Genomic DNA, 17,561 nt, shown 5'->3' on the forward strand with positions numbered 1-17,561 from the left:
TGGCTAAGAGCTGAGATTTGAACCGAAGTGTTTGTACTTCCAAGGCCCACCTATAGTCCTGTTGACTCCAAAGAAACACTAGCCCTAGCATTAAAAAAAGTTTTGTTTTTTGGTTGGCACCGCGGCTCACTAGGCTAATCCTCCTCCTACAGCACCAGCACTGGGTTCTAGTCCCAGTTGGGGTGCCAGATTCTGTCCCAGTTGCTCCTCTTCCAGTCCAGCTCTCTGCTGTGGCCCAGGAAGGCAGTGGAGGATGGCCCAAGTGCTTGGGCCCTGCACCCGCATGGGAGACCAGGAAGAAGCACCTGGCTCCTGGCTTTGGATCGGCGCAGCATGCTGTCTGCAGCGCACCGGCCGCAGCAGCCATTGTGGGGTGAACCAACAGAAAAGGAAGACCTTTCTCTCTCTTTATCTCTCACTGTCTAACTCTGCCTGTCAAAAAAAAAAAAAAAAAGTTTTATTTTTAGGAAACACAGATCTCCCATCTCCTGGTTCACTCTCCAAATGCCCACAGTGACTGGAACTGGGCCAGGCCAAGGTTGAAAGCCAGGGAATTTAGTCCAGATTTCTCATGTGGGTGGCAGAAACCCGTTCATTTGGGCCATCACCACTGCCTCCCAGGATCTGCATTTGCAGCAATTTGGATTCAGAAACCAGAGCCAGGAATTGAACCCAGGCACTCTAAAATGGAATATAGGTGTCTTGACCACCAAATGCCTACCCCTCACCACATCTTTTTTAAATGAAAAAATTAAAGTCTAGAAAAGTGCCTTGTCCACAGTCATATTGCTAGAACCAGGACCACAATGACAGCATGAGACGGCATACAGCCTCAGTAGTCTGCACAGGAATTCTGAGGAGACTGAGCTTGCTGGGGAATTGAAGGAGAGGGTGGACTTTCAGAAACATAGTTCATAACTAAGCGGATGGATTTCCTTAAGCCTGGGGATGTTTATTGTGGTCTGTCTGTGTCTGAGGGATGGGACCAGCTTCTCTCTCACATTGATGGGAGGAGGAAGACATGCATAAGCGAAGTGTTTGCTGTCTGTATGAATAGGAAGTGTTCTCCCAGTGTGGCAAAGGGTTGCTCCTTGGAACCAGACTCTGCAGGGGTCTCTCTGGTCACAGTGGCCCTGGTACGCAGGCTGGAAAATGGTGGTAGTTGGTCTCTGGAAGTGAACAGGCAAATAAATACTACAGCAAACTTGTGACAACACAGATTTTCTGTCTTGAAGGTGCTGGAATTTTCTGAAGTGCAAATGTTATTCAAAGTTAGAAAATACTTTGAAAAACATTTCTCAGTTTCTTACTTCCCGATTCCACACATTGAACCTGAAGGCTATAACTCGTGGAGTAAGAAAGAACATTATTAGGCCACTTGCATAAGGGGGTGAGGTGTTATTATGAGAATTATGAGAAAAATTAAAAGGCCTGAGTTCTGGTTCTGCCTCTACCACTTATATGTATGATCATAGGCAAGTCCAATAGGCTGATTTCCAAGTACTCTTGCAATGTGTTTCTTCTATAAGCTGTTAAAATACATTGATAATATTTTTAAAAGATAATCCTTTTTCCTAAGTATAAAATACTAGATCCAGACTCCTTTACTAAGTTTCAAAATAAAAGCAATACCTTAGCAAAACTAAATAAAAAAAGGGTTGATAATAACACCTTACCCCCACATGATTGTGAGTTAATATTTTATAAAGATCTTGCAAACTATAAAGTACTATACAAATATCACTGCTGTTACTATTTGTAGTATTACTTAGCAGTTGCCCTCAAGTAGTTCCCAGCCTGGTAATAGTTGTAGTGTATTTATACTCGAGGTATGAAAAACAAGAGAGAGGTCGAACTATGTGGCTAGAAAGATCCCCAAAACAAGGCAGAAACTCGAGTAGAACCGCATGTCTGCTGCTACTCAACTGTGACCTGAGCCCAGTCACAGACACCTGTCGGTGTCCCAGGTTGCCCACCAGAAATGAAGGGCTGTTTGGCATTTAAAAAGCTTCAGTACCTTAACATTCTGGAATTCACAGCATGACCAAGGGTGAGACTCTGTCTCATTGGTTCACATTTTTCCAAATAGCAATGTTATGCTTTGTAGAAAAGGAATTGAAACCCAGAGAAGTAATAAAAGTAAAATGTATGTGAAATTTCTAACTGCAGAGAAAATTGATTGAGAAGAGTATAGCTCTTGGGGTCTGCACTGTGGCATAACAGATTAAACCACCGCCTGCAATGTCTGTCACCCCATATGGGCTCTAGTTCAAGTCCTGACTATTCCAGTTCCCATCTAGCTCTCTGCTAATGAGCCTGAGGACAAAGTGTTTGGGCCCCTTCCACCCATGTGGGAGATCAGTAGAAGTTCCAGGCTCCTGGTTGCAGCTGTTTGGGGAGTGAATCAGCAGATGGAAACTCTCTCTATTTCTCCCTCCCTCCCTCTCTGTATCTGCCTTTCAAATAAGTAAAAGAAAAAAGTATAGCTCTGTTTGGCAGAGAATATGTCCCATTTTTGCTAATATAAACTGTTTCACAAAGCCATTGGCTAAATTATTAATTTAATAAGAAAATCTATCAATTCAGGTTTTCTAAAGTACAGTGAAGAAAATGTCAAGGTGGTTGACTTTCATTTTCTAACTCTGGATAGTCAGCCAATACCTCGTACCTGAGAACGCCCCTCCTCCTCTAAGGGGTTTCCCAAAGGGTGGGTTTCTCTGTTGATTTACAGAGTCAATAATTCAGTAAAGTCCCAAGTAAATGGCAAAACACAAGCTCACATTGGGTTTTTGTATTCGTATTTTATAAATATTTCAGGAATTTTTTTTCCCTTGACCCTTGACCTTTTGCCATTTTCAGGTGGAGATTTTATATCCTGATAGCTTGGTTAGAAGCAACCTTAGGATCTTCTCCAGCTTCTTTCTCTGTGTAGATCCCACTCTCAGCACCATCCCTTGGTGGTAGAATCTGGGAGTCAGGCCCAAGCAAGAGTGCCTCTCTTCATATTCTGGCTCTGCACTAATAGATGTGAGGCCTTGAGCAAGTTACTTCATCTGTTGCATGGTTCAGTATCCTCATCTGTAAAATGGGGATGATGATAACACCCACCTCAGAGGGTTACTGTGAAAATTACAGTATTCTGTAATGTAAAGTGCTTTGAATATTTCTGATACAAAGTAGATGCTCAGTGAAGCATCTACTAGCATCTTTATCTTCATCACCTTTTAGTAAGCCCCTCTTTGAATGCTCTAGGGAGAGCGGAGTCCACTAACCTCACTTCTCCCTCCCACTCTGTTTCCCCAGGATGGCTAGCCACATGTGGCCAGATGCGTTCAGGTTATCATGAGCTTGAAGTCAGATCTTTGGCAAGATAACCTATGGTAAATTTGGCTGTAACCAATCAATGACAACACTAATTTCATGCAACCATTGTGAAGACTAGTTAAGGAACTATATCTGCAAAGTATTTACCATGCTTCCAGCCACTTGGGTAGGGCTCAGTAAGTGAGAGTTGCTGCTGTGATGATGATGACTGAAAAACAAGAAAATAAAAAACAGGAGGAGGAAGCAAAGTAAAAGAGAGAAGCACTGGCAGCAACATTGACAGCTACTGCTGTATCTGTTTACAAGCTCTTTCAGGGGCTGTTATGGCATAGCAGGTAAAGCTACCACCTGCAATGCCAGCATCCCACGTGGGTGCCATTTCGAGTCCCAGCTGTGCCGCTTCCAGTTGAGCTCTTTGCTAATGACCTGGGAAAGCAACAGATAATGGTCCAAGTCTTTGGGCCTCTGACATCCTGTGGGAGACCTGAATGAAGCTCCTGGCTCCTCTCCCCCTCTCCCCCTCTCCCTCTCTCCCTCTCTCCCCCTCTCCCCCTCTCCCCCTCTCCCTCTCTCCCCCTCTCCCCCTCTCCCTCTTTCTCCCTCTCTTCCTTTGTTTCTGTCTCTTACTCTATCTCTGTAACTCTAACTTTTAAAATAAATAAATAAATAAATAAATCTTTTTTTAAAAGAAGTTGTTTCTGCCTGGCTGAGTTCTGCTTCCCCACAATTTAACTCCCCAGCCCTAGCTCTACCCACTGGAGCTGCGTAGAACACATGTGCTCTGTCTTCCATGTGCAGCCCTTCAGATACCCAAAGAAGGCTGACACGGCCCCTCTTTGCTCCTGTAGCAGCAGCCCCACAACCACTTCTCATTGCCCTCCAGGCAGACATCTCCAGTGCTTGGGTTGTTTCTCAAAGAAGAATTTTTCAGCTCCTCCTTACCAGTAGGTCCTTCCTGGCATGTGCCATGCCCACCTACCCCACCTCACCCCCAGATTCATTCATTCATTCATTCATTCATTCATTCAAAAGACAGAAACAGGGAAAACTCTTCCATCTGCTTCCTTCCAGGGCTGGGCCAGGCTCAAACCAGGAACCAGGAACTCCATCTGTGTCTCCTATGTGTGTGGCAGGGGACAAGCACTTGGGCCATCCTCCACTGTTTTCCCAGGCACATTAGCAGGGGCCTAGTTGGGAAACAAAGCAGTTGGGACCCAGAACCATCTGTGCCATTCTTGAATGGGACCCAGAAAACTGCCGACAGGAATCACAGTCTGGCCAGTATCTTGCTGAGGAGAAGCATGGTGTCTATAACCCGCTACGTTTCCCTTAGTTAATTTGTCCATGCCAGGGAAATGAGAATGGATAAAGTTTAGCTTTGGTTATTTTAAAAGCCTGTCTAAAAAGACCTCAGGGAGAACATGGGTGGATGTGGGACATGGGAGGGAGCACCCCAGCAGAGCCTTGTTCACTTTGCAGTAGTCCATTGGCACCACAGCCTCATGGAAGCTCTAGAAAGGGGTCTCCAGAGAGTGAGGCAGTACATGAGAGAGAAGGCAACACTCCTGCTGGGAGCTGGGCTAAAAACAAAGGCTTCAGGAGGATTTAGAGATAAGAGCTTCAGCTTGAAAACTGGAAAGTCCAGCTCCTACCCAAAGCAGTGCCCAGCCAGTAGTGGCTGCCACCTTCCGAGCACCGTGTCAGCTCAAGAACTGTAGTGGAAGCTTCTCCAGCGCTATTCCATCTAACCATCACAACAACCTATGACGTTAGAGAAACTGTGGTCCCATTTTACAGGTGGGAAAACTGAAGCTCGCAGGTTGTGTAACTTCTTTACAGTCGTCTAGGTAAGAAGGATTTGAATCTAGGTTTGCATTGCTCTTTCTAACCATGATGCTACATTCACAGGCCTTTTCTAGCCGTATGACCTTAAACAGATTGTATCCACTCTGAGCTTCAGTTTTCTCATCTTCACTACCTACATGGTTGTGATATGCATTAAATGAAATAATATACTTTAAATGCCTAGCAAGTAATAGGTATCCTAGAAATTTTAGGGTCCTCCTTTCCAAACCCTCTCTCACTTAAATTGTCTGAAAAATAAATCACTTACCTTTTCTTGGACACAGTTTTCTCATGTGACAACGGAATATGATTTATGAATCTCTGACCTTGCATATTGATAACCCTGGCACAGTGCAACTCAGGCCTGATACTCCACTTCCCAGCCTCCTTTGCCTCCTAGCACATAACCCTGCCTGCACTCACAGCTCTGGCACTATTACGGGTTTTCTTTCTGCCAGCAAACATCATATTTACAAACCACAAATAACAAAGTAGAAGATGCCGGAAGAGCTCTGGCATGTTAATTAAGAACAATAGCAGAAGCAGCTGGACAGAAAATGCCAAAGAGTGGGAAGCAGAGACAGCACAGCTCTGTTTGTTGACAGAAGCCTGCGCAGGCCTGCACGGTGATTGGGGAAGTAGGTAAACATTGCCAGCAGCTTGCCCCACTGTGCTGGAAGACAGACAGCAGGCCGGGCCCTCCTGCCACTGTGCGGGGCCCATCTGCCCACAACCCAAGAGATATGAGTAGAGTGAGCTTTGTTCTAGGTTCTTATAAGCAGAGAGGATTCTAGGGTCGGATGCGTCTTCTTGATGACCCTCCTGGGCATACCAGATTTCCATATGGATACAGTTGAAGATAGTGTTATTCCCCCTTCAGCTTGCCAGCTCGCCTGTGACACTTGGCCTTGGCCCCCAGGGCATCTCCTCCCCCAGCCCGAAGGAGACAGCAGGGCCAGCTCATTAGAAGTGGCTTGAGTGGAGCAGAAGACAAGATTGCCTGCCTCAGAGACCCAGAGCCCTCATGTTATCTAGCAGAGCAGCAGCCTGAAGCCTTTCTGGGGTTTTTCTGGCCTCGTATCACTCATAGCTGCCCGTTGGTCTGTGTGTCCATCCATCCTTAGTTGCTCTCACACACAGCAGCCGTTATTAAATACCTGCTCTGTGCTAATAATGTTTTTTCTCATTTCATCTTCACATCCATCCTGACTACTTTTAAAAATTTTGTTACAGTCACTCTCAGGCTGGGAAAACAATCCCTGCCCCTGACCTAGGAGAGCATAAAGCTAATTTTTTTTTTTAAGATTTATTTATCTATTTGAAAGGCAGAGTTACAGAGAGGCAGAGGCAGAGGCAGAGAGAGAGAGAGAGAGAGAGAGAGAGGTCTTCCATCCACTGGTTCACTACCCTGATGGATGCAATGGCCAAGCTGGGCCAATTCGAAGCCAGGAGCCAGGAGCTTCTTCTGGGTCTCCCCACACAGTTGCAAGGCCCAAAGCACTTAGGTCATCTTCTACTGCTTCCCATGCCATAGCAGAGAGCTGGATCAGAAGTGGAGCAGCTGGGACTCAAACCGGCACCTATATGAGATGTCCCCTGCACTTCAGGCGGAGGCTTTACCTGCTACACCATAGTGCCAGCCCCCTAAAGCTAAATTAAAATCCCTGTATAACTAGCCTATCCGTTGAGTCAAGAAGATTTTGTCTGTATTTACTTTGTTGTTGATTATATGCAATAATTATTTTGTTATTTCTAAATAGAAAGTTGCATTATGGCATTTGATTCATTTTTTTCCACAGTAAGCAAGAGACTGCAAGGCCTCCATAGGGCTCCCTCACTAAGGGAAACACTCATCTTTGGACACTTTGTGGCCATTGTACAGTTTACTGCATGTAGTGTTAGCAGGAAGATCAACCTCAAAAAGGCTCCCCTGCTATCAGGAATGAACTGAGCCTGTGGCAGTCCCTAGGAATGCTGATTGGCTGTTTAGGCAGCATCTTTCCTGAGGGCCCCTGTTCTGCTGGCCAGGCTGTGCTGTGCCGGGTGCAAGGGAGCTCCACCCTCCAGAAATAGGTTGAGTCTCCAGAACTTATGCCCTGAGGACGAATGCTGCTAGTTTCCCCACTTGACTTACACTCAGAGACAACCTCTCTGAACTCTGGTTTCCTTGCTTTAAAAATGGAAGTAGTACCTACACAAGGTTATTTTTAAGATGAAATGAGATAATGTAAAAATGCTCGTGCCAGTTCACAGTAAGTTCAAAGTCACCATGCATAGATAAAATGAATACCATATGGAGAAAATAGTCCTTGTTCCAGTCTTCTGAACATTTGTGTATGTGTGTGTGTGTGTGTGTGTGTGTGGTTTTTTTTTTTTTTTTCAGGTAACTCAGCTGGACCCAAATAAATCATTATTGGAGGTAAAGTTGTTCCCTCAAGAAACCCTTTTCCTTGAAGCAAAAGAGTAAGCAAAGCCCAGCGGTGGAACCAGCCACTCCTCGACAAGCCAGCGGCCTGCCTCAAGAGAACGGCTCCTCGCCAACCCACCCACACGCTCGTCTCACTCAATTCAGTGTCACACTTCTGCCTCTTGCAAGATTGCTGGGAAAAAAAAGTAATAATAAACATACCTACTTAAAATTTCCCCTTCACGAGTATATGTTCCCGACCTTCATTCCAGAGAATGACAGCTCTGCTGTCCTCTCTCTCCCCTGCACTTGGCCCTCGTAAAATAACTAAGGAATGCACTGCTCCGTGTGAGCGATCGCTGTGTAGAATCTTTACCTCTCCAGTGCCTGTCTTTTCCCCACAGTGTCTGGGACAGTTCTTTCTGACCTGCAACGCCAAGATGCTTGAGATATTTGGTATGTCTCACTGAGCCAGGCCTCATACAACACTGCCTTTTTATTTTCATGACTGGATTTCTACTTTGTCACCTAATTTTAAGAGGCGCGGTTGGGGGGGAAGACAAATGAGACATTCTTGGTGTGGAGATTAAACGTTGTAGGAAAAAAAAAGCATATCACTTTTGTTGGCACTTTCTGACTTCTGTACTGAGATGTAAGGTTTTGTTTGAGGACTGCATTTCACATAAAGGCAACATGGTTGTTTACTGCTTCTGCCTTCAGTCCCTGGACATACTTGCTGTTCCTCTGCAGCCTGGGAAAGTACTGAGGAGCACAGTTTGAGTGAGGAGGTAGTGCGCAGAGAGGACCAGTACCAAGGCTTTGAAATCCACACCAGCTGTAGGAAACTGCTTTTAGGTTTGCATTTTGGCAGTTGGAACCTTCCAGATACCAGACCCAGGTTGCTAGTTCGTCAGTGTACACTGAACACAATTCTTACCTGTCACCAAAATCGGATCAGCTGCCCCGTGAGCTCTTCTGTAATGGGGAACTAGTTCCACTGTTTGATTCATTTATCATTTTAGTATTAGATGATGGATTCCCTTCTCAAATGAAAGGAATCTCTTTTTATGGCTGAAAATTTAGACTTGATATATTTATGTGAGCAAACTTGGGGGCTCAGCTCACAGGACTTGTCTTACCTGGAACTGCATTTAGCAGTTTTGAATTTAATTTAGTAAATACGGACTTTTGTTAATCTGGATTTGGGGTTTGGAGTTTAGTTCATAGGAATACAATTTGTACCTTCACAGTTAGTGATTTCTTTTTTTTTTTTTTTTTTTTTTTTTTTGACAGGCAGAGTGCACAGTGAGAGAGAGAGACAGAGAGAAAGGTCTTCCTTTACCGTTGGTTCACCCTCCAATGGCTGCCATGGCCAGCGTGCTGTGGCCGGCGCACCACGCTGATCCGATGGCAGGAGCCAGGTGCTTCTCCTGGTCTCCCATGGGGTGCAGGGCCCAAGCACTTAGGCCATCCTCCACTGCACTCCCTGGCCACAGCAGAGAGCTGGCCTGGAAGCAGGGCAACCAAGACAGAATCCGGCACCCCGACCGGGACTAGAACCCGGTGTGCCAGCGCCGCAAGGCGGAGGATTAGCCTATTGAGCCACGGTGCCTGCCAGTGATTTCTTTTTAATCTTAGAATGCTTCTCCATATCTGTTTTCGTATCACCTTTGGTCTTTATCCTAGGGGTTGTTCAAAAAAGAGAGTCTAAATTCTGCATTTGTTCTCCCAACCCTTGTAAAGGGGTTCTCAGAAGATTCTAACCAAAGTTGGAGATATGCCTGGTCATTTTCCCTCTGTCCAGAAGTAGGTGTTGGCTTACTGCCAGCTTGTGTCTTTCCTCTGATGTTTCAACCAGGGACCTCCTATAGACACTCTTAAAAATGCAGTGTTCCTAATAGACTAGTGCTGCATCTAAGTGTGGACCTTCTGTGGCCCCAGGAGTCTCTCCAGAGAGACTGAGAGGAACACCCACTGATGGGAGGAATTCAACCAGGGCACTTCCTGTCCAGTTCCACCCCTACCTCCTAACCAAGAGACTCCACAGGATAGTCAGTCATTTCCAGTGCTAAGGGCACTGGGGCATCAGCTTTTTTTTTCTTCCAGGAGCTCTTATTCTGTAGAAGCTATGGAGAAGTTGCAGTCCTAAACTCAGGAACAGCAGCCGGGGTGTGGGTAGGGCTTTGAGGGAAGGGACTCTGAATTCACTTTAATTTGTAACATGTTCCATCTGATTTGGATTTGGTTACATCACAATGTTCCCTCCTACTTATCTTTACTTCTGTATTCCAACAATGTAGACTACTCTGAAAACAATTTCATAAAAGTGATTAAATGCTACCTAAATGTGTAAAGTTGACACACACATGAGTCCGGCCCTGTGGCATAGTGGGTAGTCTCTCCCTGCAACGCTGGCATCCTGTGTGAGTGCCAGTTTGTGTCCTGACTGCTCTACTTTGATCCAGCTCCCTGCTAATGCACCTAGGAAAGCAGTGGAAGATGGCCCAAGTGCTTGGGACCCTGCACCCACATGGGAGACCCAGAAGAACCTTCTCACTCTTGGCTTCAGATCAGCTCAGCTCCAGCCATTGCAGCCACTTGGGGAGTAAACAAGCAGATGAAGATTTCTCTCTCTGCCTCTCTGTCTCTGTCTCTCTCTCTCTCTTTCTCTTTCTCTAACTCTGCCTTTCAAATAAATAAGTCAATCTTAAAAAAAAAAAGTACCATTACAAAAACAAGTTGATATATGCTTTTTCATCATTGTTTTAGAAAGTTGTTCTCCTTTAGAGAAATTTTGCCGGTATCCTGTTGCTTTTTAGAAGGTACAGTTTTTTTAGAGGGCTCTAGTTTGAGATGTTGCAATTCTCTAGCGCTGCTAGTTTTAGGGAACAAACAGGTGCAAGCATCCAGTTGGAGTTGGACAAGCACATTTTTATGGGGATCTTTCTTTTAATGTAAGAGAATAAGATTTAGGCTGTTACAGATTTTACTTATTGGTGACATTAGAAACATGAAATAAGTTTGCGATTGCATTCAAATTACTATTCCCACTTTAAAATTGCATCGTTGCTCACAGGTTGGGCTACCATCTGGGATACCAGCATCTTCTATGGGCACCAGTTCGTGTCTCAGCTGCTCCACTTCTTATCCAGCTCCCTGCTAATGCACCTGGGAGAACAGCAGAAGATGGCCCAAGTGCTTGGGCCCTTGCCACACATGTGGAAGACCTGGATGGAGTTCCAGGTTCCTGGCTTCAGCCTGGCCAAGGCATGGCTGTTGCTGCCATTTGGGGAGTGAACCATCAGATGGAAGATAGACATTCATTCTCATTTTCTCTCTCGCCCTCTCTCTCTCACTCTCTTTCTCTCTCTCTCTCTCTTCATTCCCCACCTCTGGCATTCAAATAAGAAATAAATCTTTAAAAAAAAAAATTGCAACTCCCAAAAGCTAAACATGCTGACCTGAGTATGCTAACTCAGTTAGATAGGTTTTTTGGTTTTGTTTCATATTTCTTCTCTTATTAGAAAAGCAGAGAAAGAGAAAGATGAAGAGAGATCTTCCATCCACTGGCTCATACCCCAGATGCCTGCAACAACCAGGACTGCCCAAGCCAAAGCTGGGAACACAGAACTCAGTCCAGGCCAGGCTTCCCACATGATGACAGGGGCCCAAGTACTTGAGCCATCATCACCTGCTGCCTCCCAGGAGGTACATCAGCAGGAAGCTTTATCAGTAGCAGAGTAACCAAGACTCAAACCAGGCACTCTGATGTGAGAGGTTGGTGTCCCTCGCAGCCACTTAACTGCTATGCCAAACACTTGCCCCTGGAATGGACTGTTAAGAGAAAGCAGAGTGCTGGCAAATTCCTTCCAAAGCATGGATTTTTTTCATTTGGATCTAAGAAAGGTTCTTAATTATTCCCATCAGTAGCATCACTGACACATTTCCACCCAAGCTTTTCAACCTCTCAACCACCTAGTCCTGGGTCCCACAGGTAGATGGGTCATGGAGTCCTAACTCTGCCCACAAGTAACTCACATAGGCATCACACTTTACAGTCTATGTAACCCTTTTGCATGCAGGATATAATTTGATCCATACACATTCTAAACATTTCAGTGTCTTCCTGTTTGATACCTGTTGACCTGAAGGTGAGTAACTTCTCAGAACGTCAGTGTCCTGACAGCATTCAGGTAGCGCTTTGTCGCGTACCACAGCCTCCACACTCCGCCACAGCCCACTGCTATGAGGGAGACGAGGCAGGGACGGGCATTCCACTTTGGAATGCAGGGCCCAGCGCTCTAAAGTTACACACATGTCAGTAGAATCAGGACTCGAGCCCTAGCCTCTGATTTTTCACTTCATTCATCTCCAAGAATGGATCTTGGAATCCTCTACAATTACAAACAAAAAGCTAAACGTCTTTTCTGGAAATGGAATCTGTATTTCTTAGATGGTCAGTGGGAACTGTTGATCAAGAAGATTGAAGAACCACCTTTTAAAAAAAGAAAGATTTATCTATCCATTTTTAAAAGTCAAGGTTATGGAGAGAGAGGGAGAGAGAGCTCTGCATCTGCTGGTTCACTCCCCAGATGGCTGCAGTGGCTAATGCTGAGCGGGGCTAAAGCCAGGAGCCAGGAACTTGAGTCAGATTTCCCACAGTGGTGGCAGGGGCCGAAGAACTTGGGCAGGCCATCTTCCACTGCTTTCCCAGGCCGTAGCAGAGAGCTGGATCAGAAGTGAAGCAGCGGGGACTTGAACCAGCTCCCATTGTGGAGGCAGGCATTGCAGGTGGCTGCTTTACCCACTGCGCCACAGCACTGGCCCCGAAGAACCACTGTTGACACGATGCAAACATCAGATCATTTGGGAAGTTGAATCTGTCCATTTTGTTTACAAAGTCATATTTTTATCTCAAATAAACCCCAAAAAGGATGAAATGCAACCAATAGGCTTTCTTGCCTTGAACCTCCCTCTGCGTTTAGTATTTCTCCCTTGTCTTAAATCATCTGCCAGTCGGCTGCTCCCTTGGAAAGTTTGGTCAAAGGAAAAACAGCAGATCTCCAGTGTTCAGTCTGTTAACTTACTTTGCACACTGCGATTCTTGGCGTGGGGAGGTGGGGTAACGGGTGGTTAAGAGGCAGCCTCTGGGGGCCTGCTTGGTGGCGCACTAGGTTAATCCTCCACCTGCGGCGCCGGCATCCCATATGGGTGTGGGGTTCTAGTCCCGGTTGCCCCTCTTCCAGGCCAGCTCTCTGCTGTGACCTGGGAAGGCAGTGGAGGATGGCCCAAGTGCTTGGACCCTGCACCTGCGTGGGAGACCAGGAAAGAAGCTCCTGGCTCCTGGTTTTGGATCGGCGTAGTTCTGGCCGTGGCGGCCATTTGGGGAGTGAACCAGCGGAAGGAAGACCTTTATCTCTGTCTCTGTCTCTCACTGTCTGTTACTCTGTCAAATAAATAAATAAATAAATCTAAAAAAAAGAGAGAGAGCCTCTGGAGCCACATCATCTGGGCCCAGGCCATTCCTCCACTCACTAGCAGTGTGTGCTTGAAGTCACTTCACCTCCCTGTGCCTCAGCTTGTAGCTATAAAATGGCAATAAGAACAGTACCTGGGGGATAAGGTTTGATGAAGATTAACTGAATTAAGGTGAAGCACTTAGAACAGCTTTTATCTATCTGTTCTGCAAACTTTGGCGGGATTATGATAGGAAAGGAGAGGTGGTGATGCCAGCAGTGAGAGTGGCAGTTTATGGGAGAAGACAGAGCAGACATGAAGAGTGGACACAAGGGCAGGCGTTTGGCTCTGTGGTTGACTCTTGTGTCACCCACATCCCATGTTAAGGGTCTGGTTCAAGTCCCAGCTCCTTTTCGTCTGATCCAGGTTGCTGCTTGTGCAGATCCTGAGGAGGTAGCTGATGGCTCAAGTACTTGGGTCCCTGCCATCCAAGTGGGAGACCAGGTGAAGTTCCAAGCACCTAGCTTCAGCCTGGCCAGACCTGACTGTTCTGGGCATCTCTCTCTCCCTCCTCTCTCTCTCCCCTTTCCTTTCTCTGAAATAAGATGAAAATAAATTTCAAAATTCCCTTTTACAAAACAGAGTGAATACAAGTCCAAGAGCACTGTTTCTAGGACCCTTCAAGGAAGAGTCGAAGAGCCCCGCACTAAGTCCCTGAGTCCCTGCAGCACTGGTGTCCATAAAGAGAAGCCTAAGATAGAATGGGGGGGTGGGGGCTAAATGTGCCTAGTACCACGCTCCAAACTTTGCAGACCCCACCTTGTGTAACCTCACAGCCACAGGCGGTCTTGCCCTTATTTTGAAGAGGCTGCAGGCTCTAAGGGACGAAGTGATTGGCGTGAGCGCCACAGTTAATGCAGAGCAGAGCAGGGTTCTGGACCCAGACCTTGGCTCCAAAGCCCCTGCTGTTTTCATGACACTGCAATTCTGCCTTCAAGGAAAGTACGACATCTTACCAAGGCATTTCAAATCGTTGTTAGAACAACAATAACTTTTTATAGTATGGGTGGGTACTAAGAGAGAGACGCACAGCTTCATAGAAAACTCAGTCTCCAAGGTGGCTCGAGCCAGAATTTAAGCAGTGCCTTTGACTTTGAAGTGCATGCAGTGATTTGAGAAGAACCCTGTACCGCCTACCTCCCTGACTCCTCCAGAATCCATACCCCTGCCATTCCTTCCCTTGAGACTGTCGCCATCTGTCACGTGGCTGTAAGACCACATCCTCACCGACCTGCCCCCTGCAGTCCCTTCTCTTCTACAGAGGTCTGCACATGGCTGCCAGGAGGAGCGTTCTGAAACACCCGCCTCACCATGTCACACCCCTGCCTTGATCCTCGCCGAGGTTTCCCTTTAGCCTACAGACAAAACCCAGACCCTCAGCTTGGCTTGAAAACGCCTATCATGAGGCCCCCACCTCCTTGGTGTCTGTATTGCCAGTCTGCCCTCACCGCCCTCTCCCCCAGCTATCTGCAGTTTGCTGAAAGTTCCAGCTCGCTGTCCTCTCTGGCCTTACACACCACTCTCCCTACCACCACCACCCCCCCCAGGCTTCTGCTGCCCACCCATCCTTCACTCTCAGTGTGGACTTGGCTTCATCCAAGATGGTTCCTCCACCCTCGCCACACACCCCCTCACGGCCGCCTGTGCTATGAATCTGCCCTTTCCTGGCTAGCACTGGATCGCGTAGCTCTGAGCTTACATGTCCTTCCTTCTCCCAACCCCAGACTCTGAACCCCCAAAGGGTCTGAGTCACTTCATATCCTCAAAGCCTAGCAAAATGACTAGCACCTAATAAGCACACAGTAAGTTTGAATTTATTAACTCAATTTAAACAAAGCAAGCATGGTATCTGTGTACTAATAAGGTGGCCACTAACGTCTCTAACACTCAGCTCGTCTGGGAACACTGAGGGCACAGACAGATCTTAATTCTGTCTTCGCTTCCAGAGCCAGCCCAGGTCTGCCGCATCGTGGTCATGTGCTCAGTGGTTACTGAAGCAGTTAATTAATTGGAGCTGCAGCAAAACCAACTGGGACTGCTGAGGAAAGAAAAAGAGTAAAGGAATTGGGATTGAGTACGTAGCCATGCCCAGCATGGTGCTAGGGACTTTGTACGCCGTGTCCTCCCATGCCATCCTTAGAATTACTCTGCAAAGTTGGTGCTATTGTTCTCCTCATCTTACAGTTAAGAAAACAGGTTCAGAGACATTGTGTCGCTGCCTCGGAGACACACAGCTAGTGAGGAAAGGAACTGGCCCTCTGTTTGCCCCGGTACCCTCCTCTACGAGGAGCTTCAGGAGGTGTAGCTTCCACGGAAACCCAGTGACGCTCCTACCTCCCAACCTTGCCCTCAGGGACCCTGTGCTCCCACGTCTCTGCCTGCCTCAGTGGAAGACCCTCCTCCGTCTCTCGTCTGCGGAGTTTTCCTGTCTGGGGGCTGCTAGACTTCAGCGGTCCCCGAGTTCCTTCATCAACCCTCTGGTCTCCTCTCAAATCCTACCAAGAGAAGAGGCATGTTGTACTTGGAGAGCAGCTCAGATGTTGCCTAAGGTATCAACTCCATGAGAGTCAAGTCAATCTGAATTGTTCCATTATCCTTCAGCACAAATCAATGCCTGTGGATAAAAATACACTTAATTATGTGTATTGTGCTCCTAAGTCAGGCGTGGACAGGTGTACTTGTATTCCTCACAACAACCTTGTGAAGTAGCTGGTTCTGTTCTCTCCAGTTTGTTAGTCAGCAGACACAGCGATGTGGTAATTTGTCCATGGTCACACGGCTAGAAAACCAAGGAGCCAGGAATGAAGCCCAGGCAGCTTGGCTGCAGAGTTCGACTACTACTGCGCTCCACTCCTCCAGAAAACCTCCTGGGACAAGGTGAGGGCCTCTTCTCATCCCCGTATGTGGCCCTAGGATGGCCGTTTTTACCTTGCTGTGATTGTTTGCACAGACAATAAATGTGATAGAAATGGCTGAACTGCAAAACTATGTGGATCTTACTATGCTTGTTTCTTACATTGATAAACTGAGGCTTGGAGAGGTCATTTGTCCCGAGTTTCATAGCTACTGTAGTCCATGGCCATGGCCCATGCTCGGGCTGTGTCTCTCCTAACAAGTTTTGTTTTTCCACTGTGGAGACTGCATTAGTTTTGACTCACTCATTCATCACTGAGGCCTTTTGTTAAATGTGATTCCCAGCCTCCAGCGTTGACCCTGGGGTAGGTTGGGGCCCCCAATTTCAGGAGGAGCTCAAGGTGTTCCAAGAGCTGTGGGAACCCCCACGAGGCCCATGGTATTTTGGGGCAGAAAGATGCCAGGGGAGAAGTAGACACCATCTGCAGGCTCTGCCCAGAGTCCACCCCGTGCCCAGCGGGCCTGCCAAGCCTCACAGTCCTTGAGATTCAGGATCAGAGAAGGAAGGCACCCCACAGCATCAGAATGGAGCCAGCCCTCAGGCGCAGGTCTCCACTGCCTGCCTGCCTGCCTGCCTTGGACATACATGAGTAACGTGTAAAGGACTTTTCTGAGGAGCTGGCAACAAGGAGAGTCTTCTGAAACATTTCTCCCTGTGTTTGGGGACAGGGAGAAGCACACGTAAGGGAAGCCAGGTGTGTAGCCCGCAAGGTTGCTGTATTCTGGCCCAAGGCCTCAGCTGAGCGCCCCCCATGAGCACTGAGCCCACAAGGTCCCTTTCGTGATTCTGAACTTTTCCACACAACAGGGCTGCTTGTACCCATTCTCCAGATGGAGATACCAGGGCCCAGGGCAGAGCAGTGACTCGCCCAGGGCCTCCATTCTGACAATACCTGTAACCATGGCAAGCATCGGCGAGGAACTGACTTGCACAGCTATCCCCTCTATGCCTCAGTTTCTCCAAATGGTGCATTTCATGTTTTATTACATGCGATGGGAGTCACAGGCACAGGGAAGAACAGGCTCTCTCAAATAAAAGTACTATGCTGGGGGAACCCCACGGGAACCCAGTGGGGTCCGGGTACATCTGAAAAATGGAGGCTTGAGAAGGGGGGAGGACGCACTGCCGGAGAGGTGTGGGGCAGGCCCTGGGCTGTGCTGTTTGTGTCTCACTGGGTCCAGTTTCATTTTGGGCTTCATAGCAAACATGTTCTAATTAATGGAGCCTTGAGAGGATAGAAGGTGGAATGGATGCGGTGACCTAGGGAGGGAGAGGAGCCAGAGCACCTCTGGGATCCTGAGCACCCCAGGCTGGCTGGAAGGTCTCTGGGCCATGCAGATCCACCAGAATTCTGGTTCCAGGGGAGTCCTCAGATTAGGGTTCGAAGTCCCAGGTACCTGGGAAGGCACCTCCTGTGGCCAGCTCCAGCTCTCCAGTTTTCCTCCTCATAGGGGCAAAAAGGTGCTAAGAAGGAAGCAGGTTTTTTCTGAGTAAAAGTGAAGAGACATTCATTCAGCAACTGTTTAGCAAATAGTAATACTGAAGCTCCGAGTG

The 17,561-nt window shown here is 47.3% G+C and overlaps 1 protein-coding gene across 1 annotated transcript in view; it reads left to right on the plus strand.

Moving 5' to 3' along the window:
* Positions 1–7,808, plus strand: part of FAF1 (Fas associated factor 1) — a 468,145-nt gene extending 460,337 nt beyond the window's left edge. Inside the window, exon 19 of the mRNA XM_051857780.3 lies at positions 7,553–7,808. Within this exon, the coding sequence (XP_051713740.1) occupies positions 7,553–7,636 (84 nt within the window). The 3' untranslated portion in view covers positions 7,637–7,808. The remainder of the gene's footprint in view (positions 1–7,552) is intronic.
* Positions 7,809–17,561: the final 9,753 nt, after the last annotated feature.

The sequence above is a fragment of the Oryctolagus cuniculus genome, chromosome 7 (genome assembly GCF_051225735.1).
Source record: "Oryctolagus cuniculus isolate XC-2025 breed Fujian yellow rabbit chromosome 7, ASM5122573v1, whole genome shotgun sequence".
Taxonomy (NCBI): domain Eukaryota; kingdom Metazoa; phylum Chordata; class Mammalia; order Lagomorpha; family Leporidae; genus Oryctolagus; species Oryctolagus cuniculus.